Source organism: Anolis sagrei, chromosome 6 (genome assembly GCF_037176765.1).
Source record: "Anolis sagrei isolate rAnoSag1 chromosome 6, rAnoSag1.mat, whole genome shotgun sequence".
NCBI classification, from domain to species: Eukaryota; Metazoa; Chordata; class Lepidosauria; order Squamata; family Dactyloidae; genus Anolis; species Anolis sagrei.
Genome location: NC_090026.1, coordinates 133,867,864 through 133,893,904, shown reverse-complemented (window position 1 = coordinate 133,893,904; position 26,041 = coordinate 133,867,864). Strand labels below are relative to the sequence as shown.

The window sequence follows — 26,041 nt, the reverse complement described above, 5'->3', positions numbered from 1 at the left end:
CTCTTCCTTTAATAAACTTTTACTTTTTGGAGTACCTGGACAGAGTTTGGCTTGTGGTGAAAAGAGGTTTCAGGGCTCTAGTGCAACACTGGGCCTCAGAAGCCCCTCTTGCCCAAACTATTGCCCCACAGCCAGTTGATGCCCTTCAGAGGAGTCGAGGAGTGCAGGGAAGGGGTCACTCCTTGCAGTGGTCACCTTGCTCCCCCTCCCGTGTTCCCAGGTGAGTAGAGGCACACAGCATGCTATGGTCCTCTTGGGTTGGGCTCTGCACACATGCATGTGCGCACACATGGACCTGTATGCACCTGCCAGGTTACCTTCCCCCCCCCCATGTTCTCAGGTGAGTAGAGGCACACAGCATGCTATTGGGTCCTTGGGTTGGACTCTGCACACATGCATGTGTGCACACATGGACCTGTGTGCACCTGTCAGGTCACCTTGCCCCCCCCCCCCCCCCCGTGTTCCCAGGTGAGTAGAGGCACACAGCATGCTATGTTCCTCTTCGGTTGGGCTCTACACACATGCATGTGCGCACACATGAACCTGTGTGCACCTGCCAGGTCACCTTGCCCCCCCCCCCCTCCTCTGTTCCCAGGTGAGTAGAGGCACACAGCATGCTATGGGCCCCTTGGGTTGGACTCTGCATACATGCATGTGCGCACACATGGACCTGTGTGCATCTGCCAGGTCACCTTGCCCCCCCCCCCCGGCCGTGTTCCCAGGTGAGTACAGGCACACAGAATGCTATGGTCCTCTTGGGTTGGACTCTGCACTCATGCATGTGCGCACACATGGACCTGTATGCACCTGCCAGGAGGCTCAAGCAGGATGACAGCACTGCTACTGACCCACAGATGCATGTGGACACCAGGGGAGGCATCCTCATGCCCTTTACAGCCAATGGCGTTGACAAGACTAGAGTGGGGATTGTCCCAAAGGCAGCATTCCAGAGTGGCCAGAGCACCAACTGGTATGTACTGGTTTATTCTGGGGCAGTGTGGCTCTCAGTCCACATTCATCCTGCTGCTGTGAAATCCCTTGGGATGGGGGGGAAGAGAACTGGGCTTCCAATGCCAACGTTCTCCAGAGGATGATGGAGGAAGCACTCACTCTCAGCGTGCAACAATGCTCCTGCTCTGGTCCAATGTTTGGAGGCTGGCTAGTGCTCGCAGAGGGTCTTCATGCCAAGGCAGGCAGGCAGGGTGGGCCAAGGGGTTTAGGCCAAGGGCTGCCAATGGGGGGGGGGATAGCACTTCCCCACCTTTCTGTTCTCTGCTAGCCTTCCCCTCTCTCTTTCTCTCCACATTGCTGCTTTGGTGGGGTCTGGGGAATGGCCCTGAGGGTGGGGGGGGGGGATTGGCAGCTCCTTCCCTGGGCAGGCTTGCTAGTGGGTGGGCTTGCCTTTCAGCACACTGCTGCTGGCCTGAAGCCTGGACCCTCCGCTCCCTCCTCTGTTTGCTGGCAGGGAAGCCCTGGGAGTTTGGCCTGAGACTCAGAGGGAGCCATCCATCCTCCCGAGGGCCAGATTCACCCAGCCTGGCACCACAAGCCGGGTGAATAAACCAGTACACACCAGTTGGCACTCTGGCCTCCAGGAGGGGACAATGGGACAGCCCTGAGGGCAAGGGAATGGGGAGGGGGCTCCCTCCCTGCACACAAACACAGCCCCTTCCCTTCTCCATACATGGCCAGCCCCCCACACCACCCTCGAAGCACAACTGGCCCCGGCCTGTATTGAAATACAGTAGAGTCTCGCTTATCCGACATAAACAGGCTGGCAGAACACTAGATAAGCAAAAATGTTGGATAATAAGGAGGGATTATGGGAAAGCCTATGGAACATCAAATTACATCAAATTAAGCACCAAAATATCATGTTTTGCAACAAATTGACAGAAAAAGCAGTTTGATATACAGTAACATTATGTAGCAATTGCTGTATTTACGAATTTAGCACCAAAACATTGCAATGTATTTTTTGATTTTTTATTCTTGTGTCAGGAGCGACTTGAGAAACTGCAAGTCGCTTCTGGTATGAGAGAATTGGCCGTCTGCAAGGACGTTGCCCAGGGGACACCTGGATGATTTGATGTTTATCATCCTTGTGGATGATTTGATGTTTATCATCCCTGCTCTCATGTCCCCACATGAGGAGCTGGAGCTGATAGAGGGAGCTCATCTGCCTCTCCCCGGATTCGAACCTGTGACCTTCGGTCTTCAGTGTTGCCGGTTTAACCCCCTACGCCACCCGGTATTGAAACAGCTGTGGATCCCGGTGGGAGGCAAACAGCGTTGGATAATACAGAATTGTGTCCAGAGGTGGGCAACCAAAATGATCAAGGGTCTGGAGAACAAGCCCTGTGAGGAGCGGCTTAAAGAGCTGGGCATGTTTAGCCTGCAGAGAATTTATTTATTTATTTATTTAAAAGTTTTGTATACGGGCCTTCTGACCTCTTGAGGGACCCAGACCGGTTTCCAACCGTAATATCACATACAGTCAATAAAACATCATAATACATATTACAGTAAAACATTAAAACAGAAATTACAATCAATAACTATAATGGTCAGTTGTCACACTAAAATCGTTGCTCATCCTCCTCCATCCATATCTCAGGGTGTTGGCTCACTCGTCGAATGCCTGTCTCCATAACCAAGTCTTCACCTGTTTCCTAAACGTCAGGATAGACTGGGCGGATCTGATCTCCAGTGGGAGAGAGTTACAGAGTCGAGGGGCCACCACCGAGAAGGCCCTGTCCCTCGTCCCCACCAGACACGCTTACGAGGCCGGTGAGACCGAGAGCGGGCCTCTCCAGACGATCTTAATAATCTTGATGGTTCATAGGGGAGAATACGTTCGGAGAGGTAAACAGGGCCGGAGTCGTTTAGGGTTTTGTAGGTCAACACCAGCACTTTGAATTGTGCTCGGAAGCTAATTGGCAGCCAGTGGAGCTGGCGTAACAGCGGAGTGGTGTGCTCCCTGGACCCAGCACCCGTTAGCAGTATGGCTGCCGAGTGTTGGACTAGCTGCAGCTTCTGGGCAGTCTTCAGGGGCAACCCCATGTAGAGAGCGTTGCAGTAGTCTAAACGTGATGTAACCAAAGCGTGGACCACCGTGGCCAAGTCAGACTTCCCAAGGTACGGGCGTAGCTGGCGCACAAGCTTTAATTGTGCAAATGCTCCCCTGACCACCGCTGAGACCTGGGATTCCAGGCTCAGCGATGAATCTAGGACAGTGTTTCTCAACCTGGGGGTCGGGACCCCCGAGGGGGTCGCAAGGGGGTGGCAGAGGGGTCACCAAGGAGCACCAGAAAACACAGTATTTTCTGATAGTCATGGGGATTCTGTGTGGGAAGTTTGAGCCAATTATATTGTTGGTGGAGTTCAGAATGTTCTTGGATTGTAATGAACTATAAATCCCAGCAACTACAACTCCCAAATGTCAAGATCTATTTTCCCCAGACTCCACCAGTGTTCACATTTGGGCATATTGAGTATTTGTGCCAAGTTTGGTCCAGATCCACCATTGCATGAGTCCACAGTGCTCTCTGGATATAGGTGAACTACAACTCCCAAACTCAAGGTCAATACCCATCAAACCCTTCCAGTGTTTTCCATTGGTCATGGGAGCCAAGTTTGGTTCAAATCCACCGCTGGTGGAGTTCAGAATGCTCTTTGATTAGAAGTGAACTATAAATCCCAGCAACTACAACTCCCAAATTACAAAATCAGTCCTCCCCCAACCCCACTACCATTCACATTTGGGTGTATTGGGTATTTGTGCCCAGTTTGGTCCAGCGAATGAAAATGCATCCTGCATATCAGATATTTACATTATGATTTATAACAGTAGGGAAATGACAGTTGCGAAGTAGCAACGAAAACAATGTTATGGTTGGGGGTCACCACCACATGAGGGACTGTATTAAGGGGTCACGGCATTAGGAAGGTTGAGAACCACTGCTCTAGGAGAACTCCCAGACTGCGAACCTGCGTCTTCAGGGGGAGTGTGACCCATCCAGCACAGGCTGTAACCCTGTACCCTGTTTGGCCTTTTGACTGACCAGGAGGACCTCTGTCTTGTCTGGATTCAGTTTCAATCTGTTGTCCCTCATCCAGTCTGTCACAGCGGCCAAGCACCGGTGTAGAGGAGACATGATAAGGGCCATGTGTAAATATGTGAAGAGAAGTCCTAGGGAGGAGAGAGCAGACTTCCTTTCTGCTTATTTATTTATTTCTCATGTCAGGGCAGCCAGTCAGTTATATTACATTTCTGACAGAACAAAGCAAACAAACAAACAGAGAAAGTACAAAATGTGTGAGTTTGGTAGTTGATTAAATGTCCTTTGACCAGAATCTGGCCCCTTGGAGTGCCTCTGGTGTTGCCCCAAGAAGGTCCTCCCTGGTGCATCATGTGGAAGAAGGGCTCAGGGTGCATCGCAGCAGGTGGTCAGTGGTTTGCTCTTCTCCGCACTCGCATGTCGAGGATTATTCCACTTTGTGGCCCCCTTTCTTGAGGTTGCCTCTGCATCTCGTGGTGCCAGAGCGCAATCTGTTCAGTGCCTTCCAAGTCGCCCCGTCTTCTGTGTGCCCAGGGGGGAGTCTCTCATTGGGTATCAGCCATTGGTTAAGGTTCTGGGTTTGAGCCTGCCACTTTTGGACTCTTGCTTGCTGAGGTGTTCCAGCGAGTGTCTTTTCTGCTGCCCTGGAGACTAGGACACAAGGGAACAATGGCTTCAAACTACAGGAAAGGAACATTAGGAAGAACTTTCTGACTGGTTAAGAGTTGTTCAGCAGTGGAACTCTCTGCCTGAAGAGTGGTGGAGGCTCCTTCTTTGGAGGCTTTGAAACAGAGGCTGGATGGCCTATGAAGAAAAGGAGGAGGCCTTCCTTTTTCCTTGGAGAGAGGGCGTGGCTAAGAGAAGCGCCTCCCTCCAAGAGGCGGGGCCTATGAGGAAAAACAGGAGGCCTTCCTTTTTTTCCCTGGAGAGGGGGCGTGGCTCAGAGAAGACCCTCCCTCCAAGAGGCGGGGCCTATGAAGAAAAGGAGACATTCCTTTTTCTCTGTAGGGGGCGTGGCTAGAAGAAGCCCCTCCCTCCAAGAGGCGGGGTTTATGAAGAAAAGGAGATTTTCCTTTTCCCTCGGAGAGGGGGCGTGTCTAGGAGAAGCCCCTCCCTCCAAGAGGCGGGGCCTATGAAGAAAAGGAGACATTCCTTTTCTCTGTAGGGGGCGTGGCTAAGAGAAGTCCCTCCCTCCAAGAGGCGGAGCCTATGAAGAAAAGGAGACATTCCTTTTTCCTGGAGAGGGGGCGTGGCTAGGAGAAGCCCTTCCCTCCAAGAGGCGGGGCCTATGAAGAAAAGGAGACATTCCTTTTTCCTCGGAGAGGGGCGTGGCTGAGAGAAGCCCCTCCCTCCAAGAGGCGGAGCCTATGAGGAAAAGGAGGAGATTTTCCTGTTTTCTGGGGATGGGGCGTGGCTGAGAGAAGCCCCTCCCTCCAAGAGGCGGGGCCTATGAGGAAAAGGAGACATTTCTTTTCTCTGTAGGGGCGTGGCTAGGAGAAGCCCCTCCCTCCAAGAGGCGGGGCCTATGAGGAAAAGGAGGAGATTTTCCTGTTTTCTCGGGGAGGGGGCGTGGCTCAGAAGAAGCTCCTCCTTCCAAGAGGCGTGGCCTGCCTCTGCCTGTCTCCCTGCCTTCCGGCGTCGGCGATGGCGCTGATCGAGGGCGTCGGGGACGAGGTGACTGCTCTCTTCGGCCTGGTGGGGGCGCTGCTGGTCCTGGCCTTGGCCTGGCTCTCCACCCGCACCGCCGGACCCGCGCCCGCCTCCCCCAACGCCAACGCCGCCTCCGGGCAGGAGCCCCCTGGCGGGAGGGAGGTCGCCGCGGCCCCCAACGAGGAGGAAGAAGGGGAAGGGGAAGGGGAGGAGCCTCCGGGCAGCCGCCGGGAAGCGGAAGCGGAAGGGGAGCTCCGGCACCGCGCCAACGCCAGCCCCGCCCCCCAGGAGACCCCCTCCACAGGAACTGGAACAACAACAACATCCGCAGGAGCTGCCACCCAGACCGGAAGTGGTGGTGGTGGTGATAGTGGGTCCTTCATCCTGCGGCTCAAGTTCCTCAACGACACCGAGCGCCTGGCCAGGGTCCGCCCCGAGGACACCGTCGGAGCCCTCAAGAGGTACGACGAAGCCCTTTCCACCAGGCCTGGGCCTACTGGGGCCTTCCCTCTCGGTGGTTTGGACTACAACTCCCACCATTCCTCACAGCCGGTAGGCTGTGAGGAATGGTGGGAGTTGTAGTCCAAAACACCGGGAGGGAAGGCCCCAGTAGGCCCAGGCCTGCTTTATTTTACGAGGGTTGACTGAAAAGTAATGCCTCCACCTTCACAACTCCTCAACAGATGGCAGTCCTGGTATGTGGCAGTCACTGGCTTGTTCAGTAGACTCTCCTCTACAGTTCCATTTCAGCAGGAAGCCTTAGCATTGATTGGTTGTGTTGTTAAAGTGAAAAGCAATGCTTCCACCTTTGTAACTCCTCAACAGGTGGCAGTACTGGTGTGTGGCAGGTACTGGCTTGTTCAGTAGACCCTCCTCTACAGTTCCATTTTGACAGGAAGCCTTAGCACTGAAGGGTTGTGTTGTTAAAGTGAAAAGCAATGCCTCCACCTTCGTAACTCCTCAACAGATGGCAATCCTGGTATGCAGCAGGTACTGGCTTGTTCAGTAGACCCTCCTCTACAGTTCCATTTCGGCAGGAAGCCCTAGCACTGAAGGGTTGTGTTGTTAAAGTGGAAAGTAATGCCTCCACCTTCACAACTCCTCAACAGATGGCAGTCCTGGTATGCGGCAGGGACTGGCTTGTTCAGTACATGCTCCTCTACAGTTCCATTTTGGCAGGAAGCCTTAGCATTGAACGGTTGTGTTGTTAAAGTGAAAAGTAATGTCTCCACCTTCGTAACTGCTCAACAGATGGCAGTACTGGTTTGCGGCAGGGACTGGCTTGTTCAGTAGACCCTACTCTACAGTTCCATTTCGGCAGGAAGCCTTAACATTGAACAGTTGTGCTGTTACAGTGCGAAGTATGGAACCCTGCGCAGACGGTCGGTCAATGCGACTTAAGCAACGTGCAGTCACTGAATTCTTGGCAGCAGAAGGTGTCACCCCAAAGGAGATTAATCAGAGAATGCAAGCTGTTTACGGGGATTGTGTTGTGGTGAGTACTCTGCATCTCTGATGTCAAGAATTCAGTGACTGCACATTGCTTAAGTCGCATTGACCAACCATCTGTGCAGGGTTCCATACTTTGCACTTTAACAACACAACCATTCAGTGCTAAGGCTTCCCGCCAAAATGGAACTGTAGAGGAGAGTCTACTGAACAAGCCAGTACCTGCCGCATACCAGTACTGCCATCTGGTTGGGAGCCACTGGTCTAGATCTTATCAATAGGAACTCTTTGTCCCAAACCCAGCAAGCACAAGGCAAGTGTGGATGCAAGTGGAGTACGGAAGAGTCCAACAAGCCTCCGGTTGGTCAGGGCCATCTGTGTCCATCAGGGACGGTTACGGGATGCTCACGGGGAGGTGGGGGGGGGGGGTTCAAGGTAAGGGGCTCAGACAAGGTGGGGCTGAGATGGCAGCTGGGACTGAGCTGAGTGTTGTGTGTTTTCTGGACTGTGTGCCTGTGTTCTAGCAGCATTTGTTTTCAATGTTTGCAGGTGAAATGTCAGGAGCAAATGCTACTCGAACATGGATATATATATTCACAGTATTTCTATACCGCTATTCTCACCCCTGGGGGGACTCAAAGCGGTTTACACATAACTGGCCAAACTTCAATGCCCTACATTGGACACTGATGTGATGCTAATCCATAACAACCACAATAATAAAACTACAATTAAACATAAATCATAATTAGACAGTACATAAGCAATCATTAAAACAATAAATAATAATAATAATAATAAAAATATACAGCCTGGAAAACACAGAAAAACACCCTAATAATTGCAGCCGTGAAGGTCTCCAATACACTGGGCAGAATGTTGGTGATGCTTGGGGGGGGGGGGGGGGGGGATTGTGGCGCTACACTCCAGCTGATGCCCCCCTCCGTCTTCCCCACTTTGCAGGGCCCAGTTCCCGGGGCAGGAGCAGCTGGTGCGCCTGATCTTCCAGGGGCAGCTGCTGGGGGACGACACGCAGACGCTGGGGGCCCTGCAGCTGAGTGACCGCAGCGTCCTGCACTGCTACATCTCCTCCCAGCGGCACCGGGCGGAGCACCAGCCCCAGGCGGGAGGGCCCCGCTCGCACCCCGGCCACGGCCCGGCCCTGCAGGTGGGCAGCCTGATGATGCCGCTCTTTGTGCTGATGCTGGGGGGGCTCTGGTACTTCCAGCTCCAGTACCGGCACCTCTTCACCGCCACGGCCACCGCCTGCCTGGCTGGCCTCACCCTCCTCTTCAGCGCCATGGCCTTCGCCGTCTACCGCAGATAGGACGGGCGCAGGCGGGGGGGCGGAGGTGGACGCACGGACAGAGTGGCCTCTGAGGAACCCCCACCCACTCCCCGCCTGCCTGCCTGCCTGCCTGCCTCTGGGCAGCTCCAAGGAGGAGGAAGGACACGCGCTGGATCCCTCTGCAGCATTGACTCGGGATTTGGCCCCTTGCTTGTGCCTCAAAGCAGCTCGTGTTGCTGGAGGGCCTCTCTCTTAGCCCTAAAGGGGGTCTAAGGACGGGGGGGGGGGGGGGGTCAGGAGGGGGCTGGGCACTGGCCTTGCCCCCCAAGGAAGAGAGAGGAGGACGTGGGAAGGGAGGCGCCTCTGCCTCGGACTAGGCCTCTTTTGGCATTAAAGGCAAGCTGTGAAGGACTGGACTTAGTGTTTCTGTGGGAAAATATGGGGGGTGGCTAGGTATGGGGAGAGGGCGCAGTCCCCAATGAGGCTGTGGCTGAGGCTTGCATCCCAGGCTCTTGTTGTTTATTCGTTCACTTGCTTCTGACTCTTGGTGACCTCTTGGACCAGCCCAGGGTTCCCTGTGCTTTCCTCTAAGGCAGGGGTCCTCAAACTAAGGCCCGGGGGTCAAATAGGGCCCTTCAAGGTCATTTACCTGGCCCTCGCTCAGGGTCAACCAAAGTCTGAAATGACTTGAAAGCACACAACAACAACAACAACAACAATCCTATCTCATCAGCCACTGAAACGACTTGAAAGCCCACAACAACAACAACAATCTCATCAGCCAAAAACTGGCCCACATTTCCCATTCAAATACTAATAAGTTTATAATTGTTAAAATTGCTCGTTTTAATTATTGTATTGTTTTGAAGTATTTTTTGCACTACAAATAAGATACGTGCAGTGTGCATACAAATTCATTCATTTATTTTTCAAATTATAATCTGGCCCTCCAACAATTTGAGGGACTGTGACCTTGCCCTCTGTTTATACAGTTTAAACAGACTCTTGGTGACCTCCTGGACCAGCCCAGGGCTCCCCGTTCTTTCCTCAAAGGGCTGAGAGAGTGTGACTGGCCCAAGGCAATCCAGTGGCTGTCAATGGCCAATTGAGGATTCGAACCCTTGTCTCTAGAGTCAAACCACAACAGCACGATGGTTCCCCTGTCAATCTCCATGGATTTTGTCATGAATGCCAACCATCGCTTTTAGAGTCGTATGTTGTTGTTGTTTATGTGTTCAGTCGCTTCCGACTCTTGGCAACCCAGAGCTCCCCATGCTTTCCTCAAAGGGCTGAGAGAGTGTGACTGGCCCAAGGCAATCCAGTGGCTGTCAATGGCCAAAAGGGGATTCGAACCCTGGTCTAGAGTCAAACCATAACACCATAATGGTTTCCCTGTCAATCTCCATGGATTTTGTCCTTAACACCAATAATGGCTTTTAGAGTCGTGTGTTGTTGTTTATTCATTCAGTCGCTTCCGACTCTTGATGACCCCCTGGACCTGCCCAGGCCAGAGCTTCTTGTGGGCCGTGGCCACCCGCAGCTCCTTCAAAGTCAAGCCAGTCCCTTCAAAGATGACATCCATCCATCCCCCTTGCCCTTGGTCGGCCCCTCTTCCCTTTTCCTTCCTTTTTCGCAGCATCATTCTCTCCTCCAAGCTTTCCTATCTTCCTCTTGGCCTCTAATTTCCTTCCCTCCAATGGGCAGTCGGGCTTTATTTCCTGAATTATGGCTTGGTTGGATCTTCTCACGTTCCAAGGCACTCTCTGCATTTTACTCCAACACCACAGTTCAAAAGCGCCTCTCTTCCTTCACTCAGCCTTCCTTACAGTCCAGTCCTCACATCCATAGGTTACTACGGGCAATACCATTGCTTTGACTATGCAATGGGCCTTGCTTGCCAGTGTAATGTGTAGTGTATAGTGTCTAGATCTAGGGAAGTCATGCTCCCCATGCTCTATTCTGCCTTGGTTAGACCACATCTGGAATATTGTGTCCAATTCTGGGCACTACAATTGAAGAGAGATGTTGACTCTAGGCTGGAATGTGTCCAAAGAAAGAGGGCGACTCAAATGATTAAAGGTCTGGAGAACAAGCCCTATGAGGAGCGGCTTAAAGAACTGGGCCTGTTTAGCCTGAAGAAGAGAAGGCTGAGAGGAGATATGATGAGGGCCAGGTACATATATTTATTTATTTATTTACCTTATTTATAATACTGCCTCTCTCAATCCGAAGGCGACTCGAGGCGGTTTACAGTCAGCAGTCAATGCCCCAACAACATAAAATATAGTTAAAAACATTACATATAACATAAACCATACAAAAGCAATAAAAACCATAAAACACAAGTCCTCGGCGTCTCATCACTGAAATCATTTTTCCGTTGCATCATCCAATCATTCCGTGGATCTAAAATTAGTTTCTTCCACTGCGTCTGCAAATGCTTGCTGAAACAGCCAGGTTTTGACTCTCTTTCGAAATTTTAGGAGCGGGGGGTTGATCTGATATCCCTAACGAGGGTGTTCCATAGCCGAGAGGCCACCGCTGAGAAGGTCGTGTCTCTCGTTCCTGCCAATTGCATCTGCAAAGGGGGCAGGACTGAGAGTGCCCCCCCCCCCCCGACGATCTTAAGCCCCTAGATATGTGAGGGGAAATCCTAGGGATTCCCTGGAGACTTGGACGCAATGGAGCAATGGCTTCAAACTACAGGAAAGAAAGGAGATTCCATCTGAACATGAGGAAGGACTTCCTGACTGTGGGAGCCATTCAGCAGTGGAACTCTCTGTCCTGGAGGGAGTGTGGTAAAGGCTCCTTTGGAGGCTTTGAAGCAGAGGCTGGATGGCCATATGTCGGGGGTGAATTGAATGCAATACTCCTGCTTCTTGGCAGAATGGGGTTGGACTGGATGATGGCCCACCAGGTCTCTTCCAACTCTAGAATTCTATGAAAAGCTGCAGTTCTATATAAGCAGGTGTGCCTGTAGCTTAGTAGCTGTCGATCTGAGGTAAACCTCAGTGGGAGAAAGTCTGTGAGAAGGCCTCACAGTGTGAGGTAGGCATTATGGGGTTGGATTGGATGGCCCACCAGGTCTCTTCCAACTCTAGGATTCTATGAAAAGCTGCAGCTCTATATAAGCAGATGTGCCTGTAGCTTAGTAGCTGTTGGTCTGAGGTAAACCGCAGTGGGAGAAAGGTCTCAGTCTGTGAAAAGGCCTCACGTGTGAGGCATTTTGAGGTTGGATTGGGTGGCGCAACATGATGTCTCTGCTGTTCACTCTTTTCTCGAGATGGGTCCTTGCTCTCCTCCCAAGGAGGAATCGCCTTCTGGTGGTCTGGCTGCAGCATGCATCTCTGGAGAGGTCTTTCCTTGGTGGGATTTGAACCACGACCCTGGCATTCCACTACCAGCCCTGCAAGCCTGCCTTGAGGCCTGCCTTGCCCAGGCTCCCTCCTTCAGGATCACCCCTGGAGAAGCAGGACCTCTCCGAAACGTCAGAGCTCAGCTGATGGGGTTGCCCCTTTCCTTTCCTCCGGGAATTATTTTTTTGGCTTGAGTAACTGCAGTTTGTCTGGATGTTTTGATGTTTTACCAGCCTTGTGGGAGGCTCCACTCATGTCCCCTTTGCACGGGGAGCTGGAGCTGACAGGGGGAGCCCATCCCCACTCTCATGGGATCCTAGAGTGGGAGGAGACCTCCTGGGCCATCATCCAGTCCAACCCCATTCCGCCAAGAAGCAGGAATGTTGCATTCAAAGCACCCCTGACAGATGGCCATCCACCCCCTGTTTAGAAGCTTCCAAGGAAGGAGCTTCCACCATGCTCCGGGGCAGAGAGTTCCACTGCTTTATTTATTTGTCGTGTCAGAACAACCAGTCAAATTATATTACATTTCTAACAGAACAAAGCAAAAAATGAGAGTTGATTAAATGTCCTTTGACCAGTATCTGTCCCCTTGGAGTGCCTCTGGTGTTGCTGCAAGGAGGTCCTCCATTGTGCATCATGTGTCAGGGCTCAGGGTGCATTGCAGCAGGTGGTCAGTGGTTTGCTCTTCTCCACACTCGCATGTCGAGGATTCCACTTTGTGGCCCCATTTCTGAAGGTTCCACTGCTGAACGGCTCTCACAGTCATAGAATCAAAGAGTTGGAAGAGACCTCCTGGGCCATCATCCAGTCCAACCCCATTCCGCCAAGCAGGAATGTTGCATTCAAAGCACCCCTGACAGATGGCCATCCAGCCTCTGTTTAAAAGCTTCCAAAGAAGGAGCCTCCACTACACTCCCTCAGGGGCAGAGAGTTCCACTGCTGAACGGCTCTCACAGTCAGGAAGTTCTTAAAATCCTAGAATCCAAGAGTGGGAAGAGACCTCCTGGGCCATCATCCAGTCCAACCCGATTCTGCCAAGAAGCAGGAATGTTGCATTCAAAGCACCCCTGACAGATGGCCATGCAACCTCTGCTTCAAAGCCTCCAGCACACTCCCTCCTGGGGCAGAGAGTTCCCCTGATGAACAGCCCTGTCTCTCTATAAATAAAGGCTTCTCCTGGTTATTCTAAAGCTAGGGAGAGGCCAATGAGGGCCTCCCAAGTCGCGCGAGCGGCTTTCCAGGTGGGCAGGGCGAAGGCCACAGGGCCCAATCACGACTCCGCTCTACTCCACCCGGAAGTGTTACCAGTGCTGACAGTGGGACCGGAAGTGTGTGTGCCTGCGCGGCCGGCTTTGCCTTCGGGGCGGGGCAAGGGGCGTGTCTTCCGAGGCCCCTCCCCTGCCTTCCGCATGCCAATCAGGTGCGGCGGCCCTTTCCGCCTCCCTGTCATTGGCGGTGACGAGTGGGGGCGGGGCTAGGCCAGGCTCCGCCCCTTTCCCCAGGGAGGGTGCTGTGCTCGAAGAGAGGGAAGGAGCGCGCCCCCTGGAGGACGCGGCGGGGAAGGACTGGAGTGGCGGCTGAGGAGCCCTTCCCTCTGCTGCTTGTAGATAGTACCTTCCTGTTCCTTCCGGACGATGCTGATGCGCCTGCGCCGCCCGCCCCCGGCCCCCCCTCTCCTCCCCGGGACCCTCGCCCCGCCACGCGGACTCTGCAGGGAGGGGGCGCCCCCGGGGGACGGGGAGAGGGAGGGGGAGAGGGAGGGCTGCCCCGCACAGACCCCCCCTCGCCGACCACCCTCCCCCTCAGCGAGGATGATGCGCCTGTTGCTGCGGTCGCGGAGCCCCGCCGGTGAGTGGGGGGGGGGGGCTGGGCAAAGTCCTTCCTCCTGCCTTTTCTCCCTCCCTCCCTCCCTCCCTCCCTCCTTCCTTCCTTCCTTCCCTTTTGCTTTTCCTTCCTTCCTCCTCCCTTCCATTACTTACCTCCCTCTCTCTCCCTCCCTCCCTCCTTCCTTCCCTTCCACCCTTTCATTCTGCCTTCCCTTTCCTCTTCCCTCCCTTCTCGCTTCCCTCCCTCTCCTACCTCCCTCTTTCTCCTTCCTTCCTTCCACCCTTTTGTCCTTCCTTGCCTCTTTCCTCCTTCTTTTCCTCTCTCTGTGTTTCTCCTTCCTTCCTACCTACCTTCCTTCTCTCTTTCCTTCCTCCTTTCCTCCCTCTCCTCCCTCCCTCTTTCTCCTTCCATCCTTTCTTCCCTTCCACCCTTTTGTCCTTCCTTCCTCCCTCCCTCCCTCCATTCTTTCCATCCTTCCTTTCCACCTTTTTGTCCTCCCTTTCCTCTTTCCTTCCTTTTCTCTCTCCGTGTTTTCCCCTCCTTCCTACCTTCCTTCCTTCTCTAGGCACACTTCACATATCTTATTGTAGTGCAAAAAACATTTAAAAACAATATAATAATTAAAATTAAGAACAATTTTAACAATTATAAACTTATTAGTATTTCAATGGGAAGTGTGGGCCTGCTTTTGGCTGATGAGATAGGGTTGTTGTTGTTGTTGTTGTGTGCTTTCAAGTCATTTCAGACTTAGGTTGACCCTGAGCGAGGGCCGGGTAAATGACCTTGGAGAGCCATATCCGGCCTCCGGGCCTTAGTTTGAGGACCCCTGATATAGATAGATATAGATAATATGGTTGCACTGTTTACAATAATAAGGTTTTCATGACACAAATAAACAAATACGCAGTAGCTTTACATACAGCAGCCCACATTGCAGCTTTCTCCCACACGTCTTCTCTCACACAGAGGTTTACCTCACACTCCTCAGGACGACACTAGGTTTCCCTAACACAAAGTTCTCTATACTTTCTTCTTTGCTTCCACGCTGGGCTTCTTTCTCATACAGAGAAACAGCTTTGCTCTCACAGAGCTTATTCTCACACCAAAGTTACCCAGGGGCTTTTCACACACAGCAGCCTTCACACACAATGACCTTCAACCTGGGGCTTCTCTCACCAAAGTTTCTCAAACTGAGGCCCACCTCACACTGAGGCCTTTCTCCCACAGAGACCTCTCACGGACTGAGGGCAACTCAGCTACAGACACACCTGCTGATATTGAAGTGCAACTTTTGCTGAGTCATTGCATCGATTTAACTCTTTTAGACACTTTATGTGGTTTGTGGCACTTTTGTGTGATGTCCGTAAGCCGTTCCGAGTCCCTTTGGGAAGATGGTGGCAGGATATAAATAAAGTCCTATGGTGACGATGACGATGACTCTCCCCCCCCCCCCCCGCAGGACTTCCGGCCGACTCTCCGGTGCTTCGGGCCTTGGAGAGGAAGTCCCGCCGGCACCTGGACCAGGAGTCCCTCCTTAAGATGCCCGTCTGCCCTAAAGAACAGCCCTTGACCCACTCCCACCCGCGTCCCGGAGAGGCCTTAGAGGGACAGCCTCGGACCCTGGACCCTGCTGCACTGAGGGCCCCTGAGGCCGGCAAGACAGTGGACGAGGAGACCCTGGCCGCCCTCTTCCGCTCGCCACTCTTCGCCCGCAGCTGCCAGGAGCCCTTCCTCCGCAGCATGGCTGGTGAGCCATAGGAGCAAGGGAGGGGGCTTCCTTGGCCTAGGCAGGGGGCAGACCCGGCCTCACCCCTTGCCTTTGCCCTTCCAGAGTGGTTCCCGGGCAGAGCGCAGGCCTTCTCCGCACCCACTGTGGCCTCTGTGGCCAGGCACTTGGCCCGGCACCGCCTGCGGGAGACACGGCTGCTGGACGCCCTGGCCGACTTCCTGCTGCAGCGCATCCAGAGCCTGGACACTAAGGTCAGTAGGAGGGTCACTACTCCTTCCAGGAGAAGGCCTGCGCTCTTTTGGACTTCAGCTCCCACCATTCCCCACAGCCTCAGCCCCTTTCTGTTGCAACTCAGAGTAAGCTTCACCTTGCTTCCAAACACCACCACACAAGAGCTGTAGTTTTATTGTTTATTGAGGAAATTTTTTTATTTATTTATTTACTTTACTTCTATACTGCTGTTCTCAGCCCAGAAGCGACTCACAGCGGTTCACAGCACACGGAAACAGCAAAATTCAATGCATCAATATAAAAAACAGTTAACAGCCTAATCTAATACACAGTTAGTACACAATTACTATAATAGCCATTCACTAGCAACTCATCACTAAAAAACACGATCCAAGTCACAATAAGGAATAAGCATTGCAAAGTTCCAAAGATTAAGGTTAAATGCAGAATATAGTTCCAAAGATCTTCAGGTAAAAGCAGGAGACACAATCCTATTGGCAAAGTTCAAACCAGAGTTCCGGGTACAAGCAATGAAACAATTGCCCCAAGAATCACAATGCAAGAAATCCCAAGCGTACTGCTTTCCAGGCTAAGGTTATTCCACGAAGCTTCCAGGCTAGTAAGCTATGTTGAACTGACACTTTCTCAGGGTTTGCAAGAAGCCTAAATACCTTTCTAACATGAAAACATTAGGCTCCCATCATCATAAAAGCATTGCGATGACCTTTCACCGAGCTGGCTTCTCGTCTGCTGGCCAGACAAGAACTCCGCCTGACCCTCAGATCAAGACCAAATGTTTTGAAGTTAGAAAGGTATTTAGGCCTCTTGCAAACCCTGAGAAAGCGTCAGTTCAACGTAGCTTACTAGCCTGAAAGCTTCCTGGAATAACCTTAGCCTGGAAAGCAGTACGCTTGGGATTTCTTGCATTGTAATTCATGGGGCAATTGTTTCATTGCTTGTACTTGGAACTATGGTTTGAACTTTGCCAATAGGATTATGTTTCCTGTTTTTACCTGAAGATCTTTGGAACTATAATCTGCTTTTAACCTTAGTCTTTGGAATTTTACAATGTTTATTCTTTATTTTGACTTGGATTTTCTCCTCAATAAACTATAAAATTACAGCTCTTGTGTGGTGCTGTTTGGAAGCAAGGTGAAGCTTACTCTGAGTTGCAACACTGGGTCTGTGCGGAGTGGTGGGAGTTAGTGCATGGGGGTCCACTCACTCTCCACCCCCTCCCCAGATGGTGCAGAGGCTGGTCTTCCCCTTCGGCCGCCTGGACTACCGCCCGTCCAACCACCTGGAGCTCTTCCCACGGCTGGTGGGGTCCCTGGGGCAGGCGGGCCGCTCCCCCTCCCCATTGGCCACCCTCAACGTCCTGCTGTCCCTCTGCCAGCTCCAGTTCTGGCCCCCGGACGCCCTCCTCCAAAGGGTCTTCTCCCCTGCCTTCCTGGCCGACGTCACCGGTGCGTCTGGGGAAGGGGAGGGGGGAGCCAAGAGGGTGGGGGTGCTTTGGGGCGGCTTGTTGTGACACCCCCTCTCTCTGCCCCTTCCCCCCGCTTCCCCCCCTCTGGCCAGGCAGCCCCTGCGGGGCCATCGCGCGGCGCTACCTCTCCCTGCTGGACACGGCAATGGCGCTGGAGGTCCCGGGGTACGAGGGGCCCCGGCTGGACCCCCGCTTCTGCGTCCGGATGTTTGACGGGGCCCTGACCGCAGATGACGCCAACCGGAAGTACAGGTGGGTGACGACTGGAGGGAATGAGATCAGGAAAGGCACCTGACTTGAGTTTATCTCTAAGGCTGATCATGTTAAATATATTTCCACACGTACTAAAGAAATGTCTGATTTGTTGCATCCCGCTCTCGTTCTGCAAGAGTCAAGAAATCCTCCCACGCATTTGGGGATTTGGCCTCTTTGGAGTTGGTTGGGGGAGTCCCATTGAGGGGCGAAGGGAGTCACTGGTGACGCAATGGGTCAAATCCTTAGGCTGGCAGGACTGCTGACCAAGAGGTCAGTGGTTCAAATCTGGGTGGGGGGGTGAGCTCCCTCTCTCAGCTCTAGCTTCTTGTGCGGGACACGTGAGAAGCCTTCATTGTCACTGTGATTGTGTTTACTCTAATTTTATATTGTTATGCATTCATATGTTTTATGTAATTATGATGTTGTTTATTGTTTTCATTTTCGGTTTTAGTTTGCTGTAACTTGTTGTTTGGGCTTGGCCTCATGTAACCCGCCCCGAGTCCCCATCGGGGAGATGGTGGCAGGGTATAAATAAAGATTATTATTATTATTATTATTATTATTATTATTATTATTCAACAGGTTTTTTTTTCGTCATGTCAGGAGCGACCTGAGAAATTGCAAGTCGCTTCTGGTGTGAGAGAATTGGCTGTCTGCAAGGACGTTGCCCAGGGGATGCCTGGATGATTTGATGTTTTTATCATCCTTGTGGGAGGCTTCTCTCATGTCCCCTTTGCATGAGGAGCTGGAGCTGACAGAGGGAGCTCACCCGCCTCTCCCCGGATTCGAACCTGCGACTGTCGGTCTTCAGTCCTGCCAGCACGGGGGTTGAACCCACTGCGCCACTGGGTTAAACCCAGGATGGTAAAATATTAAACACCCTCAGGGCATCCCCTGGGCAATGTCCTTGCAGACTGCTATTTCTCTCACACCAGAAGCGACTTGCAGTTGCAAGTTGGTCCTCACACACACACTCACACACACACACAAATAGGGACGTGGCTTGCAGCTCAAGGTGTTGCTTGGGCCCTAATAATAATAATAATAATAATAATAATAAATAAAACTTTATTTAAACCCCGCCTCCATCTCCCCCAAGGGGACTCGGGACGGCTTACATGAGGCCACGCCCATCAATACAGTAAACGCAATATAACACAAAACACAACAGAAAGTCAGAAAATAAAATACATAAGATGCAAAACCAATATAAATAAGCGGCACAGCAGCATAAAATCAAACATTAAATCACAAATGATCACACTGGGTAGGGCCAAATTTTTAATGGAGTGAGGGGCTCTGGAGGGACAGCCTCCCAGGTCGCCCTCTGATCTGACCCTGCGAAGCTCCAGGACAGGAGGGCTGCTTTGTGTGGAGGGCCCCAGCTGCAGCAGAAGCTGTATGGCTATCTGTCAGGAGGGTTTAGACTGTGTCTTTCCACCTGGCAGAAGGGGTTTCCCATGGGATAGCCCTTGGGGGTTTCTTCCAACTCGGGGATGCTGCGATTTCTGGAAACACCCAGGCTATATATATCTATATATATAAATCTGTTAGGTTGGTTCAACCGGACAGCAAAACTCCACAACCCCCCAACGAAACTTAACCAAAATTCCCATGCCCATAACACAACCCACAAGGTACAAACATATCTACTCAAAACACGCAACCCCACGCTCCAGCACTCCCCCCGCCACCGCACACACGCACACAACCCCACGCTCCATCACTCCCCCCGCCGCCACAAACACACACACGCAACCCCACTCCCCCCGCCGCCGCACACACACACGCAACCCCAGGCTCCATCATTCCCCCCGCTGCCACACACACACACGCAACCTCACGCTCCATCACTCCCCCCGCCGCCGCACACACACACGCAACCCCACGCTCCATCACTCCCTCCGCCGCCACACACACGCAACCTCACTCCCCCCGCCGCCGCACACACACACGCAACCCCACGCTCCATCACTCCCCCGCCGCTGCACACACACACCGCAACCCCACTCCCCCTGCCGCCACACACACACACACGCAACCCCACTCCCCCCACCGCTGCACACACACACGCAACCCCACTCCCCCCGCCGCCGCACATGCACATGCAACCCCAGGCTCCATCATTCCCCCCACCGCTACACACACATAATAGTCCAGATATCTACCTCAACTTTGATAAGTTTTACTATAAGCCACAGCAACGCGTGGCAGGGCACAGCTAGTTATATATATATGGTAAAGGTTTTCCCCTGGCATTAAATCCAGTTGTATCCAACTCTGGGGTGTGGTGCTCACCTCCATTTCTAAGCTAAAGAGCTACTGTTGTCGGTAGACACCTCCAAGGCAATATGGTCACTGGCATGACTGCATGGAGCACCCTTACCTTGGGTTGTTGTATGTTTTTCCGGGCTATATGGCCATGTTCTAGAGGCATTTTCTCCTGACGTTTCGCCTGCATCTATGGCAAGCATCCTCAGATGTTTTCGAACTGCTAGGTTGGCTGGAGCTGGGGCTAACAGTGGGAGCTCACCCCACTCCCTGTATTCGAACCTGCAACCTTTTGATCAACAAGTTCAGCAGCTCAGCAGTTTAACCCACTGCGCCACCGCGGGCCCATATATATATATGTCTGCAGGCCAAGGCATGTGCTGCACTCAATCTATATAAATGAAAAATGTAATGTTCGTTTGTGGGGTTAACATAACTCAAAAACCACTGGGCGAATTGACACCACATTTGGACACAAGACACCTAACAACCCAATGTATGTCCTTGATTTTGTCATTTGGGAGTTGTAGTTGCTGGGATTTATAGTTCAACTACAATCAAAGACCATTCTGAACCCCACCAACAATGGAATTGAACCAAACGTGGCACACAGGACTCCCATGGCCAACAGAAAACACTAGAAGGGTTTAGTGGGCATTGACCTTGGGTTTGGAAGTTGTAGTTCGCCTACATCCAGAGATCGCTGTGGACTCAAACAATGATGGATCTGGACCAAACTCTATACGAAGACTCAATATGCCCAAATGTGAACACTGGTGGAGTTTGGGGAGAGTAGACCTTGACATTAGGGAGTTGTAGTTGCTGGGATTTATAGTTCACCTACAATCACAGAGCATTCTGTACCCCACCAACAATAGAATTGGGCCAAACCTCCCACACAGAACCCCCATGTGGGCCACAGCAACACGTGGCAGGGGACGGCTAGTCTATATAAATAAAAATGTAATCTTCCGTTTGTGGGATGAACAGAACTCAAAAACCATTGAACAAATTGACACCAAATTTGGACACAAGACACCTCTCAGGCCAGGGAGTGACCATCACTCATAAAAACACACCAGAAGAGACTTAAAAACCCAAAAAACCCCAAAAAATAACATTACAATGCATGCACAAAACCACACATATATTTGTGTTTATGTATATATATACACATATACGCAAATATATACACATGCAAAACAGACTGGGGGACAGCTAGTATTTATATATATATATATGTGTGTGTGTGTGTGTATACACACACACACATAAACACCTGGAGAGCTGGAGTTTGCCCATGCCTGCCTTAGGAACACCAGGCCCTTTTGGGAGGGGCCACACACCTGCCTCCCCCCCCCTTGTTCTTGGTCCTCCTTGTCCTGCTGATGACCCCCCCCCCTTTTATTTTCCCCTCTGCAGCTTCAAAGGCCTGGTGGGAGAGGGGCTGCAGTGCCTGGTGGGCCGGGACCGTTTCCAGCAAGACGCGGTGGTGCCCCCGGGGTACGGCGTAGGTGGGTCAGGGGGGAGCCTGAATGGGAGGTGAAGGGTGCCGAGCCCCACAAACAAATCCAGGATCTTTTGAACCCCCCCCCCCCCCCGCCAAAACAGGGCCATCCTGCCTTGCAACTCAAAGACTCTGTCCGCCATGCCTTCCAATTCCCCTCCATGTAAGGAAGCGAACTCTTCAGTTGTCCCAACCTTTCAATGTTTATAGGCTGCCCCATAAGCCATCCTTTCCAAGTAAAGCCCTCAAACGCAAGTGTAAAGTGGACTTTATGGAACCATTTCCCTGCAACTATTTTTAGCGGATAGGAAGGTTTGCAAGGATTGTTTACATTGCTTGCCTCCTCATTCCTAGCTGAGTTCCCCAACCACAGAGTGTAATGTCACCACCACCTTCCTCCTTGCTCTGCCTGGAGCGGAGGAGGTTGCTCCTGAGCATGTGCGGAGTGCCTATTTTTAGTTAGTATGGAAGTTTACAGAGCAGGCATAGGTTTCTCTTTCCTAGCTGAGTTCCCCAACCCCGGAGTGCAATGTCACCACCACTTTTCTCCTGGCCGTTGCGCTCTCCTTGTTCTGCCTGGAGGGGAGGAGGTTGCTCCTGAGCATGTGCAAAGTGCCCATTGTTATCCTCCCCCGCAAATGTACCTATTCATCGCCATCTCATCCAGTGTTTCATCATTTTATGTCATGCATTTGGCCCGCCCGCTGTGTTTTATTTTCCATTATGTTATTTTGTACTGTGTATTTTACTTGATTGGTTTATTTATTTTATTGTGATGTTGTTTTGTTGTTTATATTTTGTTGCTGTATTGTATCTTTGGGCCTGGCCTCATGGAAGCCGCTCAGAGTCCCCTTTGGGGAGATGGTGGCGGGGTATAAATCAAGATTATTATTATTATTATTATTATTATTAACTAGCTTGGGAACCCGGCGCTGCTCGGATTATTTGAGAAAGGAATTGTGTATCAAGTTTGGTCTTTATCAGTTATTTATATGGCTCGCAGTGGTCTCAGGAAGTGAGTGAAGGTACTGCGAGTCCCATCATCTGTGGTCCATCCTCCTCCAAACAGCACCGGGATGTAGCGTGGGTCAAGGGGGCTCTGTGTGCCAAGTTTGGTCTTGATTGGTCATTAGATGAGGGTTGCAGCAGTCTTGGGTAGGGAGTGGAGGTACCTGAAGTCCTATCATCCATGGTCTGTCCTCTTCGAAAGTGCACCAGGATATAGAATGGGTCATGGGGGCTCTGTGTGCCAAGTTTGGTCTTGATTGGTCATTAGATGAGGGTTGCAGCAGTCTTGGGTAGGGAGTGGAGGTACCTGAAGTCCTATCATCCATGGTCTGTCCTCCTCGAAAGTGCACCAGGATATAGAATGGGTCATGGGGGCTCTGTGTGCCAAGTTTGGTCTTGATTGGTCATTAGATGAGGGTTGCAACAGTCTTGGGTAGGGAGTGGAGGTACCTGAAGTCCTATCATCCATGGTTGGTCCTCCTCGAAAGTGCACCAGGATATAGAATGGGTCATGGGGGCTCTGTGTGCCAAGTTTGGTTTTTATCGGTCTCTGTTGGGGGCCACAGTAGTCTGTGGGAATCGAAAGGTTGGAAAGTACTACAAATCCCATCCATTGTCCAGCTTCCCCCAAACCTCAGGGGCACATAAAGGGGGTCATGGGAGTTATATTTGCCAAGTTTGGTCTTGATCAGTCATTGGATGAGGATCGCAGCAGTCTCGGCAAGCGAGTGGAGATACTTCAAGTCCCATCATCCATGGTCCACCCTCCAGTAGGACGTAGAGTGGGTCATGGGGGCTCTGTGTGCCAAGTTTGGTCTTTATCGGTTTTTGTTGGGGACCACTTTTCTCCTGGCTGTTGTGCTCTCCTTGTTCTGCCTGTAGTGGAGGTTGCTCCTGAGCATGTGCAAACTGCCTCTTGACAGTCTAGGTCTCTGGAGCTGGCATCGTACCCTCCCCCCCTTGCAGTCCTTATTTTCCAACGGCAACAGCCCCCTCTCCTCCCTCTTCCACAGATTTCCTGCTCCGGGTCTCCTCTTCTTCAGGGCAAGTGCTTCCCTTGGGTGGTCCCACCAAGGCCGTGGCTGAGCGGGAGACCCCCGAAAAGAAGGGCCCGTGTATTCTGGGGGTCTTTCCCGAAGGCTCTACTACCGAGGGGACCATGCAGAATAAGCACCCACTAGAGGAAGACCAATCTCACAGGTGTCCAGGGGAAAAGCAGGGTGGGGGGTGGGGGACAGGACATATTTGCAGCGGGACCCCCCTGGCTCTTTCCTTGTCCTGTGGGGAGGGAGCTGGCTTTAGGGGCAGAATCCCAATAAGGACAGAAAGGTTGTGGGTCTATTCCCTCCTAGTGGGGAGGGGGCACTGGGGGCAGCTTACCCCATCACCCTAAACTGACCCCCAACCCAATTCCAGGGGGGACAGGACATACTTGCAGCGGGACCCTCCTAGCTCTTTCCTTGCCCCTCTTCTGTGGGGAGGGGCCACTGGTGGCAGCTCACCCCACTACCCCAAACCGACCCCCAACCCAATTCCAGGGGGGACCCTCTTCCTTGCCCCTCTTCTGTAGGGAGGGGGCACTGGGGGCAGCTCATCCTACCACCCCAAACTGACCCCCAACCCAATTCCAGGGGGACAGGACATATTTGCAGCGGGACCCCCCTAGCTCTTTCCTTGCTCCTCTTCTGTGGGGAGGGGTCACTGGTGGCAGCTCACCCCACCACCCCAAACTGACCCCCAACCCAATTCCAGGGGGGACAGGACATATTTGTAGCGGGACCCCCCTAGCTCTTTCCTTGCTCCTCTTCTGTGGGGAGGGGTCACTGGTGGCAGCTCACCCCACCACCCCAAACTGACCCCCAACCCAATTCCAGGGGGGACAGGACATATTTGCAGCGGGACCCCCCTAGATCTTTCCTTGCTCCTCTTCTGTGGGGAGGGGTCACTGGTGGCAGCTCACCCCACCACCCCAAACTGACCCCCAACCCAATTCCAGGGGGGACAGGACATATTTGCAGCGGGACCCCCCTAGATCTTTCCTTGCTCCTCTTCTGTGGGGAGGGAGCCAGCTTTGGGGCCAGAATCCCAATAGGGGCGGAAAGGTTGTGGGTCTATTCCCTCCTGGTGGGGAGGGGTCACTGGTGGCAGCTCACCCCACCACCCCAAACTGACCCCCAACCCAATTCCAGGGGGGAGAGGACATATTTGCAGCGGGACCCCCTAGCTTTTTCCTTGCCCCTCTTCTGTGGGGAGGGGTCACTGGTGGCAGCTCACACCACCACCCCAAACTGACCCCCAACCCAATTCCAACAGGCTGGTGCTGTCCGTCAACGACAAGTGGCACTACTGCCGCAACTCAGGGGTCTTGGTGGGCTCCCGGTCCATGCGGATGCGGCACCTGCGCCTCCTGGGCTTCCGGCTCCTCCAGGTGAGACCCCAACCCCTTCATTCTGGCTGTGGGGAGTGGGACATGGCAGGGAAGTGGAAGAAGAGGGGGGTCTCACTGGCTTTGTGTCCCCCCCCCCCTCACTTTGCATCAGCTGCCATATTGGGAGCTGGAGAGACTGCACGGCCTGGAGGAGACCCGGCAATACCTGCACCGGAAGCTGAAGGAGGAGGCCCAGCCCTGAGCGGAAGGAACAGGTGGATCTCCCTTCGACCGACCCCCCCCCCTTAATATTTCCCCCCAAATTGAATGAAGCGTGTGAGGGGTGCAGGCAGGCTCTTGGCTTTATTGGCGCTGCTCCCCCCCCTCCCCAAATCTGCCATGCGTCCAAAGCCCGGCCTCTGCCCGGGGTCTCCGGGGTCCGGTCCTCTGTCGGTTCCTGCGCAGTCTTTCCTCTCTTTTCCCGGAGACCCCCCCCACCCCAAAGTGGTCCTGGCAGGAGGGGAGGGGCGTGCCTCACCCCGCCCGGGCGACAATAAAGCTATTTATTGACACTTTTAAATAGTCTCTTAAATAAGATCACGCCGCGGCCATTTTCGGGGAGCAGTGGGCTTGAAGTCTCTTCAGAAGAGGGTTGAGTCTGTGTGCCCCTCCCCCTCTTTGGCCTGGAGGGTGGGCGGGGGAGGGGCTGCTGGTCAGTGTGGGCGGGGTATTCAGGCGGGCATCATGGTGGCAACAGAGCGGGGACCGTGGCGTGTTCCTCGGGGTGGAGGCGGGCCTCCCGAGGGTTCGGATGGATGGACGGACGCTGGAAGGAAGGCACTCGGTGGTGGCGTGGGGGGGGGGGCGCGGTGGGGGCACAAGCCATGGGCTCCGTCCAGACCACAGGGAGCCGCTCCGGCCCCTTCCCTGGCACTCTGACCGCACTCTGCGTGCCCCATCAGACCGGCATCGGCATCTCGTGGTACTCATCCAGCCCAGTCCTCGGGTCCAGGATGGGTTCGGCCTCGGCTGCGTCCAGCTGTAGGGGAGGGGTGAGGGTCATCAGGTGGCCCCATGGAGTGCAACAGGACCCCTCTGACCAACCCCAACCTGGTTCTGGGCTTCCCCGCAGGGCCGTGAAGGGGCGGCACTTACACACTTGAGCTCCCTCTCGGTGAAGATGCGGCTGAGGACGCACAGGCGGAGCGGGACGGTGAGGATGAGGATGAAGGGGAAGGCCAGCGAGGCCACGGTCGACATGACGGACCACAGAATCGCCAGGCAGCTCAGCTGCAGGAGGGTGTACATGTGCATGCGCACCGTCCGCACCTGCAAGGGGGGGGGGGGAACGGGAATGCACCCGACATTGAGCAACACAACCCAAGGGTGACATTCACCAGGCTGGGACCGACCAAAGGTCTGGAAGCCATGAATCCCTTTGCAAAGTGACTGAGGGAGTTGGAATTGTTGAGCCCGGAGAAGGGAAGGTCTCAATATTGGAAGGGAGGCCCCACTGAGAGAGAATCGGCTTGCTCCTTGATGCTCTGGAGAT

The 26,041-nt window shown here is 53.1% G+C and overlaps 3 protein-coding genes across 7 annotated transcripts in view; 2 read left to right on the top strand and 1 right to left on the bottom strand.

Moving 5' to 3' along the window:
* The first annotated feature begins 5,648 nt into the window (after positions 1-5,648).
* Positions 5,649-8,731, top strand: TMUB1 (transmembrane and ubiquitin like domain containing 1). The gene is made up of 2 exons (XM_060782830.2): positions 5,649-6,172; positions 8,124-8,731. Exons 1-2 carry the CDS (start codon positions 5,706-5,708, stop codon positions 8,485-8,487), a joined length of 831 nt encoding a protein of 276 aa, XP_060638813.2. The 5' UTR covers positions 5,649-5,705; the 3' UTR covers positions 8,488-8,731.
* Positions 8,732-13,562: 4,831 nt separating this feature from the next.
* Positions 13,563-25,710, top strand: FASTK (Fas activated serine/threonine kinase). 2 transcript variants are annotated; one of them, XM_067470465.1, is made up of 10 exons: positions 13,563-13,655; positions 15,094-15,381; positions 15,466-15,614; positions 16,838-17,060; positions 17,173-17,332; positions 21,029-21,120; positions 23,135-23,321; positions 24,435-24,549; positions 24,662-24,764; positions 25,622-25,710. In XM_067470465.1, the coding sequence occupies exons 1-9, from the start codon at positions 13,619-13,621 to the stop codon at positions 24,749-24,751; spliced, it is 1,341 nt and encodes a 446-aa protein (XP_067326566.1). In that variant the 5' UTR covers positions 13,563-13,618; the 3' UTR covers positions 24,752-24,764; positions 25,622-25,710. The 2 variants fall into 2 exon arrangements, with proteins under 2 accessions (XP_067326566.1, XP_067326565.1); XM_067470464.1 differs by lacking the exon at positions 25,622-25,710 and having other exon boundaries at positions 24,662-25,069.
* SLC4A2 (solute carrier family 4 member 2) overlaps positions 24,834-26,041 on the bottom strand; it is an 80,609-nt gene continuing 79,401 nt past the window's right edge. For all 4 annotated transcript variants that reach the window (XM_067470462.1, XM_067470463.1, XM_060782794.2 and 1 more), the window contains 2 exons: positions 25,645-25,818; positions 24,834-25,528 (listed from right to left, as the gene is read on the bottom strand). In XM_067470462.1, coding sequence (XP_067326563.1) covers positions 25,448-25,528; positions 25,645-25,818 — 255 coding nt within the window. In that variant the 3' untranslated portion in view covers positions 24,834-25,447. The remainder of the gene's footprint in view (positions 25,529-25,644; positions 25,819-26,041) is intronic.